This window comes from Camelus bactrianus, chromosome 25, assembly GCF_048773025.1.
Source record: "Camelus bactrianus isolate YW-2024 breed Bactrian camel chromosome 25, ASM4877302v1, whole genome shotgun sequence".
Classification (NCBI taxonomy): domain Eukaryota; kingdom Metazoa; phylum Chordata; class Mammalia; order Artiodactyla; family Camelidae; genus Camelus; species Camelus bactrianus.
Genome location: NC_133563.1, coordinates 33,444,580 through 33,456,950, shown reverse-complemented (window position 1 = coordinate 33,456,950; position 12,371 = coordinate 33,444,580). Strand labels below are relative to the sequence as shown.

The following is a 12,371-nucleotide window of genomic DNA, read 5'->3' as shown; positions in this document are numbered from 1 at the left end:
TTGTCAGTTTTAAGAAGTGCCCTCAATTACTAATCAAATAATGTATTACAAACAACTAGTTATGAGGTTTTACATTTGTTTAATAGGGAATAATTGGCCCCAATTAAACTGACTAAACTAAGGCTTTTTAGATTACTAAAACAAATTAAACTTTTTAAAATGAGAATTTAGGTGATCTTAAAGCCTTTCTAAAATGGCTAATGAAACTTGCTAAGTTGTAAACCTCCCTGGTTTTATTAGTTATATTAAGATAAATTAAGTGAGATTAAAATCTTATTTGATTTATTTACCTTTGAAAATGAAGACCGTTTAAGGGTTACACATCCTCAGCCTTGGCGAGTGCGACCTCAATAAGTCAGAATGTCTTTAAAAGCTTTGTGCTTAGTGCTTCCAGCAGGGAGCGAGGTGTTCATTAAGGTACCAAAAGTCTCATAAAAAATCCAAAGTTGCACTAGTGAAAAAACGCTCAACAAGATGAAAACTGATCACATCTTTTTCAGAAAATCAGTAGTTATTTTAAAACCAGTTTTTAAACAAGATTTGGTTGTGCGTAGTTTTAACGTGCCACTCAAGCAGCTTGATACCATTTGGACTCTTTAAACAGCATTTAAATCTACGGTGAGTATATAATGGTACATTTAATTTTATACCATGTTTTAAAGAAGTTGTACAATGTTTAGTGTGACCCTTTTTTGACAAGCGTTGTTAAATGAATTCTTTCCCTGTTTACGGCTATTTATGAAGGCCTTTTTAAATAAGAAAAACATGAAATTGTTAGCTCACACACACAAAATTTCTTTCAAAAGTTTATTTAGTATCAAGCAAGAGGAGACTTTGCTTAACACTACAGAACATTTCAAGACTTGAGTTACAAAAGAATACCACATTATTTGCACTTATAACTGGCTTCCCTTTTTACGCATGTTGGCAAGAGAAAAAAAAAACTAGCATATGGCTCAAAGATAAAATAACTAAATTTCTATGGAAACCTTTAAAATGAAAGGTGAGGCTTATGTTAAAAGGATGGATTAACATATTTAGTAAACCTATTTTTTTTGTTTAACACTAGTTAATCAAAGTTATTTTTTCCCTTTTGATGACCTATTTTTTCATACAGACTGGAAATAACAAAATTTTACATGTCTTTTTTTTTTTTCTTTTTCTGCCCAGGTTGATGTCTCAACAAAGTAGTTTTAAGTTCCATCCATTCAGATTTTAAGCATTTTGATTTATTTAAAAAGGGATTGTTCATAGAAAAAAATTACTTTGAACAGTACACAGGACTGGTGGAGATTGGCTATTTCACAACATCAGACAGTACAATCAGTATCTGCCGTATGGCTGGTCTCGGTAGACGCCCTTCGCTGTCCGCGCCGAAGGTGCCTTGTGTCTTGAGTTAGTCCACTCCTCTTGCCCTAAAGTCAGCAAGACGAATCACAGTTAGATCACTGCCGTGGATCCCGCTGGCTTCTTCTTCAGAATCTAACTCAGCCCTGAACCAATGAGAGATTTCACGCTGAAGATATATATCCTTCATGTACTGAAAAACCCAAAGGAATTCACTTATAAAGAATTTCAAACACAACAGAAAGTGGCCATCTCACCAGTAAAACCTATCGGCACGGGAAGGCAAGTAATTTTTGTATCTTAAATGGCAGCCAACTTTGCAAGAACTTCCTTCTGGCCACCCATTTAACAAAAGCTCACAAACTCAAGTGGCAAATTGAACTGCTTTCTGCTAAACATGTGAAGACATTTACGGCTGGGAAAGAGAATGGGGAAAGGGTCACCTGGATTTCTTCTAATAGCAAAAACAAAGACACAGGTAAAAATCTGTGAAGGCAAAAGGAGAAAAAACTGGAAAACAAGATGGGAATGGGCAGACTGGGAAGGGGACTCCTGCATCGCTCTTCAGAGGTCTTTCCATAGAAAGAGTGACTCTGAGTGGTGCTGGGTGGAGATCTATGCCTCAAAAGTGCTTCCTAAATAGGAAATAAGCTTAATGACATAGTATCAAATTGCACTCATCCTGATACGGAATCTATACTGGTATTCTGTAAGAAAGGACATCTATTCATCCCTATCTCCCCAAATTAAACACCCGTTCAACCTCAGACTGTCAGTGAGGCAGCTACAGGCCTTTGACAACAAACAGTTAACACCTCTGCTGCAACACACAGCAACAGGAAAGCCACGTGTCCACAGAGACCGATTTTAAAAAGCTGTGAAAGAAAAATGCTTAAAATGACCTCTTCTTTGATACAAACATGCAATCAACGTCATTCCCTCAAGCTAACTTGCATCAATTTAAGTAGACAGCACTCAGCAAACCAAGGCATTTCTCTTCAGCGTTTGTTACAAATAACAACAACAAAAAAATCTAAGGTGCGGCCATCAAGGCTTGGGGCAGGTGATACAACAAAATGCACTTCAAAAGGAACACTGGAAAATGGTTTTTCAGTTTTGTTCAGAGAAATGTCACAACACCCATTAGCTAGGATCCTGATTCACTTGCACTGGGTACTAGCAATTCATTAGAGCTTTGCCACTGACTGAAGTTTTCTGTCCTCTTGATGCCTCTGCCCCGAGGCAAAGGAGCGTCTTCCTATCATTAAGTTGCTGCTGACAATTCTTTTAATTAAACCTGTTGTCCTCCTGCACACTGAGACTCTGGACATGGATTCCGGCACCTGGACCACCCCACTGGATTAAGGGGGGAGAGCGCTCTCCCTGGGGGAGCCGGATGTCTCCTCCCTGGTTCAGTGCTCCTGGAACCTCGATGGAACGACTCCCACCGTAATGGTTTTAGAGGATCTGAGGTCGGGAATAAATTAAAATATAAAGACGGGGGGGCAGCGGAATCATCGCAGGCCTGTAGCCTCAACAGTTTCATTTCTCTTTACTGTCAAGAAGCAAAGACACTCCAAAGGGACCCACTCTGTCGACTGCCTGCAGTTCAGCAAACTGTTCTACAAGTGAGAAATCAGCACGTGGCAATCAACCCAAAAGGAAAATCTCAACTCAGAATCTGAATTCCTGCAATTTTCTGCATGTCTTGAGTCCTCTTTAAGTATCCAATTTACTCTTACGGGGCTTCTGCAACTAGCTAGATCCGCAGAGACGAGGCGAGAGGGAGCTGCCGTCCCAGGCAGCGCGTCTAAGATCCCCACGGCTAAGATCCTCCCAGAGCTTCTGTGACCTTTCTGTTTGCGGCTCCACTCTGGCCACACACTCACCGTAGGAATCGTAAGCCTCTTCACTGAGTCCGTGCCCATAATCATAGTAATCAGCACCACTGTATTGAACAAGAACAAAACAAGCAGAGAAAGATGAAAACAGTTAGGACAAACCAGCTTGGCTTAAGTTTAAATCACAGCCGATGAAGTATTCTAAAACTTAGAACTAATAAAGGGCAAGGCTAAGAACTGAAAGGACTCCCCAGGGAAAATGCCGAGCTCTGACACAGAAGCCTCAGCCTGTAGGATTACCACAGGCCCTGCTTGTGGTCCCTGACTGTAATTCACAATAAACGTCTGACATCTGAACCCCAGCAACTGGCCAGGCAGCACAGAGCACCAGCCTCTAGTGCTCAGGGGATGCTGAGACGGTCTCTGTCCTGGAAGAACACGCGGTGTGAGAGGGGAGACGTGTCTGCAGTGGACAATCAGTGTGTGTGCCAGGAGCTCAGGCGGGCTCTGCGAGGTCCCACGGGCGTGGGTGGAGGAGGGGGACAACCCTGGCTTCTTTCCAACAGAGGCAAAGTTCCCAGACGGCAAGGACGGCGTCTCTTTAACCTTCCCTCCCAGACAGCTGCACGCGGTGTGACCCTTGGGGACTTCACTTTGCAAGAAAGTAACAAGCAGGACTGAGATGAAAGGTTTACTTCCCCGGCACCATCATGCTTCCATCAGGAGATGGCTGGACCAGCACGGAGGACCCAGTCACCGCGCCAGCACCGGGGCTATGAGGACGGAGGCCGGGCACATCTATACTCCACAGCACGGCATTCCTGAGCTAGCGGGAGGCGGGGAGGTCTGTTACCAGGGCCATCTTGTAGATGCAACATATATGAATTAGACATAATCTTTTACACGAATAAACTTGTGGAAAACCTGGATCACTCAACCACAGCAGATGGAGTTAACTTAGGTGCTATTGTGAGTATCTGAGGAAGAGCTTCACTCACTCCCCCAGACTGTCCCCTTTCCCTCTACTTAACTTTGTAGAGAAACAGTCAACCTGAATTTGTTAACTTAGATTGTCCTGGGAATAAACCTCCTCCTTACTGCAACATCATGTAATCAAGTAAGAAGTTCTAATCAGAATGGAAGGTGACGGAGCTCGGCCGTGCGACACCTCAGGAGTCACGGTGTGAGTAACAACACCCCCGCTGTGAGCATCGCTGTGTGCGGCTCTGAGACCCCACATGCAGGTGTCGCCATGGCCCTGACGTGAGCAGACCTGCCACACCCACGTGACAGATGAGGACACCGCGGATCAGGACAGCTGGGACAGGACGCAGCCTCCGATCTCACAGGACCAGTACAGGTGCCACCCTCGGCTACACACACCCACACCTGGTGCTCCTCCCACATCCCGTTCCTCAGGTAAATGTCACCAGAGGCTGCTCGTCAGCTCCAGTGACAACAGCACAGGATGGCAACTCCCCGGAGAGTGAGCCACAGGGGACCTACGTGCCCCTGGCCCCAAGCCTGCGGGGTCGGGTCCTCACATCTGCTGCTCCTTCTGCCAGAAGTGCTCCTCCAGGTTCCCTCCTGCTCACTCTTCAGTCTAAACACCACTTCCTCAGAGGGGCTTCCCAGCCTCCTGGGGCTGGGCGAGGCCCCATCGCTGCAGTTCTGCTGTTTCTCACCCTCTCTGGGCCCCCAGCAGACCTCACCCCCTGAACTGAGTGCCTGGGGGCAGGAAGCAGGGGCCCCGCCCTCCTCCTGGAGGAAGGAGAGTCTGTGAGGCCCTGAGAGACCCACGGTGGGGCTGCAGGAGGGAGGGGGCTGGGACGGGGCCCTGTGTGCCCGGCACAGGTGCAGGAAACGGGCTGGACACTGAGCATCTGTACAGGGCTGTACTAAGTGGACTGGATAAGCACCGATCAAAGGCCTGGGCCAGAATATTCCTCAGTATAAAAGGCTTTCTCCACGTGCAAAACAGAAGCCAGATCTTGTTATCCTAGCTTTAAGCACGTCCTCACAAGTTAATTAAACACAGTGAACCACACTGGCTCTGCCATGAGCTTTCTGGCTTCCGGAACGTGCTCCTTCCAACGCTGTCCAGGAACAGAACAGCCCCTCCCACGGCCGACCTATTACACCAGGTGGCGAGCTGCAACCTTCCCAGGGAGGCACGTGTGGCTATGGAGTTTTTAAAACAGCGGAGCATCGGCATTCCTAGAGAACCGAGTGGAAAGGAAGGGAGCGTGAGAGGAACAGACTGTCAGGAGCTGGCCCCCTGCCGTCCCAACAGCTTCTCTGTGGGCAATAGCTCACGCGTCTACACGAAATCTCCGCGCTTTTACAGACGCGGCGGCCGAGCCCCCTCCCAGGGCCGCTCAGCTGATGGGGGCCGGGCCAGCGCCTTGTGCCGAACCTCGACACCAGAGGTGACTGGCTCGCCGCGCCGGCTGCATAAACAGGATCCCGCTTTACTCCCACCTGCCCCGTCGCTCTTCTAGAAGGTCCTACCGCTCCCCCGGGGCTCACGTGATCCCTCTTCATCCTCGGAAAAAGACTACGGGCCATAGGATTGTCGCGAAATCTGTAACTGGCTTAGTTCTCCCTCTTGCCTCAAATTCCTCCTCTCCTTCTGTAGTCCTAATTTTCTGTCCAGGCGTTATATTATATACATTTATAGTGAGAAGAAAAGGGACTAGTTGAAAAAGGAACAGAGACATTTTCATATTCAAGAAGAAAAAAATCCAGCCAAAAAAGGAACAACAAAAAATTATGGCATCCTTCTCTCTTAAGGTTTAATAGCTTTAAATATGAGAACTGTTACTAAAGTAGAATATTCTTCTTGTCCTGTGAATAGAAATTTAGAAACAAAACTTTTGATCAAATGTCAGTGACAAATATGGGTCTAGACATCTGAGCCTCAACCTGGGCCCCCAAGTGTCGGGCAACCTAGGGGCAGCTGCCTGCCCGCTCAGTCCTAGTCCATGCGTCCGTCCGCCCCCACATCCCCCGTCTCGGAATCCACTGCTCAGACCCGGGCAGCCCCAACACTGTCCGTGGCTCATGTACAGCATGGGGCCACAAGTGGTCAACATAACTTCTCATTTTATTGAAAATAAACTGGCTAATGCTTCTTAGAAACTCAGCATTAAATTAAATGAATCTCAGTCTTCTTTCCAAAGGTCAGAAGTTACATCATAATGGCTCCTTAGACAAATAAAACTGTGATGTTCTTTAAAATGTTATCTTTCTTGCACAGAAAAAAATGAGAGTAACTTCTACATAAAACTGAAAAGCATTCCCTTTACTGTTTAACTGGGGATTGTGACAGGTACTGAGACCAAGAAACAGAAGAGTCAAACAACCGCTGTCAGACCAAACTAAGTCCCTTTTACTAAATGAAGTGAGCAGTAATGAACGTGAGTATAGACTGGAACTCTGTCTGTGAAGTGCTCTAATGCAGTTCAGCATAAAAAAATTGGTGGTGAAGAGTGTTTTCCAATGAGCGGGAGGATAAAAGGCAGCATAATTTGGTCCGGCAATGGTTTGGTGATAAGTCAATCTTAGTTTTGACAAGTGAAAACTTTAAACTGACATTTGCTATCATTTCACCCATTTTCTGATTACTTATTTCAAGACTGTCATCAGCCAAGCAGCTGGGAGCAGCTGAGCCCCATTCTCATACCTGCCAGTTCCACCTGAATTGCTTCTGCAGCATTTCATTTCGTGCACCTCAAATGTCTATTAACCAAAGATGTATCCTGTTTCCCAAGGATAAACTAAAAACCCAACATACGGCCAAGGGGGAAAAAACTCTAAAAAGTTTCTTCATTTATGGACACAACTTATAATATTAATATGTGCAAGAAAACACATTAGGCTGACTACGCCTCAACCCCATCAACAGGGGTGCCGGGAAGCCCCTCCCTCCACAGATCGAGAGTGAGCGCCTCTCACTGGCACCAAGGCCATGTCTCCCTGGGTCCTCTACCTGTGCTCCACGTCCCACCACGTCAGGGGTGGAGGAAGTCCAAGTGGCAGCAGACTTCCCGGCTTTCCCGGAGGTTCTCGATCCATCCTCCAGAGCCAGGAAACAGGCCCAGCCCTGGGAGAAAGCACTGGGGTCAAGGGGCAAACTGCAGGGCTGGGACCGCGTGCACTGTCACCAGGCCCGCACTGTCCACCAGGCCAGCAGCACCCTGTCCTGCCGAACGGGACTGAGAAGCAACTCCTGACGTTGATCTGTCCCGTATCCCTTCAACCTCTTCAAACCTGTTCACGAATTTCTACTTTCAAAGTCACTGGAACGAATCTCACCAGCTCCTTTGCCTGTGAGGAGTCTGTGTCAGCCCAGGGAACCTGCAGGGAGGAGTCACCCTGTCTCCACTGCCTGGGGAGTTGTGCCGGCCTCCCCTCCAGCCGCGGGAACTCGCGGCCGCCACCAGCGAAGCGCCCTGCGCGCTCTCAGCTCCTCTGCGGACCTCCTCCTGCCTTCTGCCTTGACGGAAAAAGGCCTCTCCCCCGAGGACAACTCTTTCCTGGCAGCTCCCCCTCTCTTCTTAACCCCCCCACAGCCCGTGCACCACTGGGACTAAGGAAGGGTGACCCAGGTGGGCGCTGCGGCCGGCCGGCCGCCCCAGCCCGGTGCTGCCATTCTACCCAGGAGGCTTCGGTCCTCACACAGCCAGGGAGAACTTTCACAGACAAAGTGGAATACATCAGCAGCTGAATTTAAAGTAAAACTTTGGGACTACTCTTGTTTTCCCATTATCATAGATATGCTGAAGGAATTTCAAATGTTTTAGTTAATTGGCTAAACAATTCCAACTGGCTTTCAACAAGAGCCTTGCTTACCTACTAGTTCTTTCGTAACACTGAGTAATATTTCCCCAGGAAGATACTGAACCATGAGTTTCAGAACCAGGCTGTCCGAGCTGGATGGAAGAAAAGCGGCAGCCACGGTCCAGACCTGGGCCTGTGGCTTTGCTGCCTTTGGCCTTTCCTTGATCCTCGTGCACTTGGGCTCCTGCTGGGAGCTGTTCTGCCGAGTGACTACTGTCATCTCAAATGGGAAGAGGTGGTGCTAACTCCACTTCATTCCTGCCTTCCGTGTTCAGATGAACTGAATTCCGAAGGTAGACAGGCAGGACAGTTTTGATGTGTGCGGTAAGGACCAGGCTCTCCTCGTGGGTGCACCTGGCATTCACAGAGTGTCTCCAGGGGTGACAAACACACCATTATGGTATTTCCGCCCTCGAGGAGCTTACAGTGTGAACCGTCATTCATTTGATGGGGAGGCTGCACAAGGTTTAAAATGTTTTAGACAACTTGCTTCTCCTGCTGCTGGACCCATCTCTAGCCCATCTCTCCCCCGGAGCAGTAAGATGAATCGCATCTCCAAAATGGCTTGGAGCAGCAGCTTTCCAAGTGCGGCCTGAGGACTTCCAGGAGTCCCCGAGACCCTACAGGGGGTCTGCCTAGTCAGGCTATTTTCACAATAATATGATGTCATTCGCCTTGTTCACATTGCTGACATTTGCACCAAAGGTGGTGGGCAAAAGTGTAAGAAACTTAGCAAGAATCAAGGCAGTGGAGCCAAACTGTACTAGATTTTTTTTTAAAGAGGTAGTTTCATTTAAAAATATCCTTGATGAAGCAGTAAAAATACTAATAAACCTCAACTATTAAGCACACACCTTTTAATCGTTCTGCGTGATGAAATGAGGAGTGTATTTGGGCAGCTGTGCTGCGCGCTGACGTGCACTGGCGATCTCAGGGAAGGGCACCTGGGCGGCCCCGTGCTGTGAGCCCAACTAGCTGCTTTGTCAGAAAAGATATTTTTGAAAGAGTAAACGGCAGACAAACTATAGTAACTCAGACTTGATATCTGGCAGATGCTTTCTCAGAAATGAATGAAGTGAGCCTTTCACTTCAAGAAAGACAACTGACAGTATTTGTTACCAAAGACAAGACACAGCTTCCAAATATAAACTAGAATTTTGGAAAACTAGTATTTATCTCTATAAACTGATAGCAAGCCAGTACTTAAAGACTCCTCTGCGGAGACGTGATAGCAGTAACAAATATGATATTTTCATATTACATAATGGAATATCAGCATTGTGAAAATATGCAAACCTTGGTGAACCAGCATGTTTCCAGTGCCCCATGCATAATGTTACAGAATCCATCAAGTGTAAGACACACTGAGGGATTTAATGCAACAGAGCAGGAAAAGTTTATTCACATGGTGTCAGAATCCACAGTGCAACAAACCTTTAAGAAACTATCACCTGCCAAGTTTTGGTGTAGTATCAAAAAAGAATATCCCCAGCTATGTGAAAGGCTACCAAAACACCTTTTCCCTCTTCCACGTACCCGTCATTCCCACTACTGCAAGCAAAGCAACGCATCATGTCAGACTGAGTGCAGAAGCAGACAGCAGAATCCAGCTGGCTTCCATGAAGCCAGATATCAAAGAGAGATGCAAAAATATAAAACAGTGCCCCAGTTCTTATGAGTTACTGTGTTTTGGAAAATAGTGATTTTTCTTAAAAACAGATTATTTATGATAACATGCAAGGGTTGCTTATTACATATTTCATGATTGTTAAGTATTTTTGAATGTTTAGTTTCGAACATGGTGAGTATTAACACTATATGCTAAAGAATCTTGTGGCCCTTACCAACTTTTGAGGGTGTAAAGCATAAAGGGGTCTTGAGATGAAGAGTTAAACCATGGGCTGAGGACGCCTGACGGCACCAGGTCTGAGACGGGCAGAGTCAGTCTTGCACACCTGCCTGAAGGACACTTCCTCTGTCTGCAGAGCTGTCCCCGTGTCTGTGTGGCGGTGACGGGGGAAGTGCTCACCCACAGAGCTGGCCAGTGGACAGAGCCCAGTGTCACAACTCCTAAGCCTCAGATCCCACACAATACCAGGATTAAAACCCCTGTCTTCCAGGACAGATCAGCAAAAAGTCAGGAGAAAAGTTAAACTGCTTTTAAGCAAGGCCAACATGCAGATCCCCCAAGGAACAGCTAACAGGAGAACAGCTCCGATCCCTAACTGGCACGTGCTATTATCAGCTCTAAGAAAACAGAAACATACACTTAATTTATAAATAATAAATTTCTTTAGGAATTAAATATTACATACATTTGCCAATACTTGGAACAGTAAAGGTCTCAATTTAAAGGGCCAGATAAAATTTATAGTTTAATCAGAGAATCCCTCTCTGGAGAAAGGCTCACTAACTCTATCAGATCACAAAAGTTGCAGGTCTGATTTTTCAGAGTTACAGAACTTTCAGAGTTGATATTGTTAACCTGACTGTGAAACGTCCCATCGCTCAGGAGAACATCCATCACACGGCTGGCAGGGGAGAGAAAACAAAGGCGAATTTAAAAAGTAATTTCCCCATGTTCCTTAAGCTCAGAAATAAGATTTGGTAAAAGGAATAAGTAGAAAATGAGACTTAAAACACTTTGGGGAATTATGCCTGCTCCCATAATTAAGAGTTAAAAGTTTCAGTTTACAATGGAATCCTATTTAAGAAATGGGTCAATATCAAGAACATACACCATAAAAATATTTTTAAAATTGTAACTGAAAACTTGTCTCCCACTTTTTTTTCCTAGGTACAAAACAGGATTTTAAAACGATAGGTGAGAAAACAGCTTTTTCTTCTTTACTAAGAAATTGTAATTAAAATAATCGATGAAATGAGTTATATTTAAATAGCTAACAGTTATCTTATTTCATAAAATTGAGGCTATTAAAATCTGAATTTTCCAAACATAATAGTTTCTATTTCTAAATTCTATAAGAAAAATACATTCACCTACCTTATTAAAGGTCTTGCCGTTGCTCTAGAAGAAACGGCTGTCCATTTGACTCCTCCCTTCATCTGCAAACTGAGGCCCACCGCCATGGGTGGGCAAGGGCCCGGGGGCGAAGGCCTGCCCTGCCCTGCCCAGCCCAGCGCGGGAAGGGCAGGAGACTCCGGTGAGTCTGGGCTCTGCCACCTACAACTGTTGCAGCCTCCACTGATCCAAATACTAGAGGCAAGCATTCCATGCTTTCCTTCATTCATTCACTCATGGGTTCAATTTATTTAAAAATCTTTAAGAAACAAAACAAATCTGCTACCTTCAAAAGCTTGTATTATGATGGGAGAGATGACAAGAAACTAGTTATATGTGAACACGTGGCAGGAAGGGCTGCTGAGAGTAAGTGCAGAAAAGAGCCTGGAGAATGGAATAAAGCCGCACCCCACAACCCTCTCTAACAGGGCGTCGGTGAGCTGAGCTGACCCCAGCCGAGGGACGGGACCCTGGGCAGGGGGACCATCAGGTCCAAGAGTCCTAAGGTCGCACACTCCTGGTGCGTCTGGGGGCCAGAGAGCAGGGCAGTTGGAGCAGAGGGGGCCAGAGGAAGGCAGGGGTGGGGCACACGGGCCACTGAGAGGCTTCGTTTTCTTGTTCTTTACCCTGAGTGCGATGGGAAGTTACTGGCCGCTTCCAAGCTCCGCGGAGAAATGGTGTTGTCATTTCCTGAGATGGGGAAGAGTGAGGCAGACAGAGAAAGAGCGCCTGGCAGGGAGCCGTCAGGAGGCTGGCCTAGGACACGTCAGGTCCTAGACCTCTAGGACATCCCGGAGGAGTCATTCAGGAGGCAGGTGGGAAGCGGAATCCAGAGGTCATCATATAAAAGGTACTTAAAAGCAAGAGGCAGGATGCGCTCACTTAGGGAACACGTGCAAATGGAGAGAGCTCGGGTTCTGGACTAAAGGTCTGCTCGGTTCAGGATCCTTCTCTTCTATTTGGAAGACATGTGATCTTGGGCAGGCAGCTTAATCCTTTGGGTTCCAGCTTCTACAAGTGTCTAGACCATAAAAGGTGCTCAGTAAAACCACTGGCAGGAATGCATGAATGAATGGCCTGTCGCTGCTGTTCAGTGAGTGAGGATGGCAGCTGGGGCCTCTGTGACATGGTGACAATGACTGAGTCACGATTAAGTGAGTCCATGTGCACAGAACCTCGCTCACCGGCCTGCCTCCCACAGAAGGAATAAATGGCGGTGGTGATTCTTAACCCTATTGTGGTAATTAAGTTTGCAAAGCCTCATTTCAGATGTAACAATTACTCTCGTCAGATAAAAAGATTTAAAATGCTAATGCAGG

General features: G+C 46.5%; 1 protein-coding gene across 3 annotated transcripts in view; it reads right to left on the bottom strand.

Moving 5' to 3' along the window:
- Positions 1-793: 793 nt before the first annotated feature.
- The window catches only part of KHDRBS3 (KH RNA binding domain containing, signal transduction associated 3), a 139,717-nt gene continuing 128,139 nt past the window's right edge, over positions 794-12,371 (bottom strand). For all 3 annotated transcript variants that reach the window (XM_074353124.1, XM_074353125.1, XM_074353123.1), the window contains exons 8-9: positions 3,237-3,295; positions 794-1,415 (exon numbers count right to left, since the gene is read on the bottom strand). In XM_074353124.1, the coding sequence (XP_074209225.1) occupies positions 1,324-1,415; positions 3,237-3,295 (151 nt within the window). In that variant the 3' untranslated portion in view covers positions 794-1,323. The remainder of the gene's footprint in view (positions 1,416-3,236; positions 3,296-12,371) is intronic.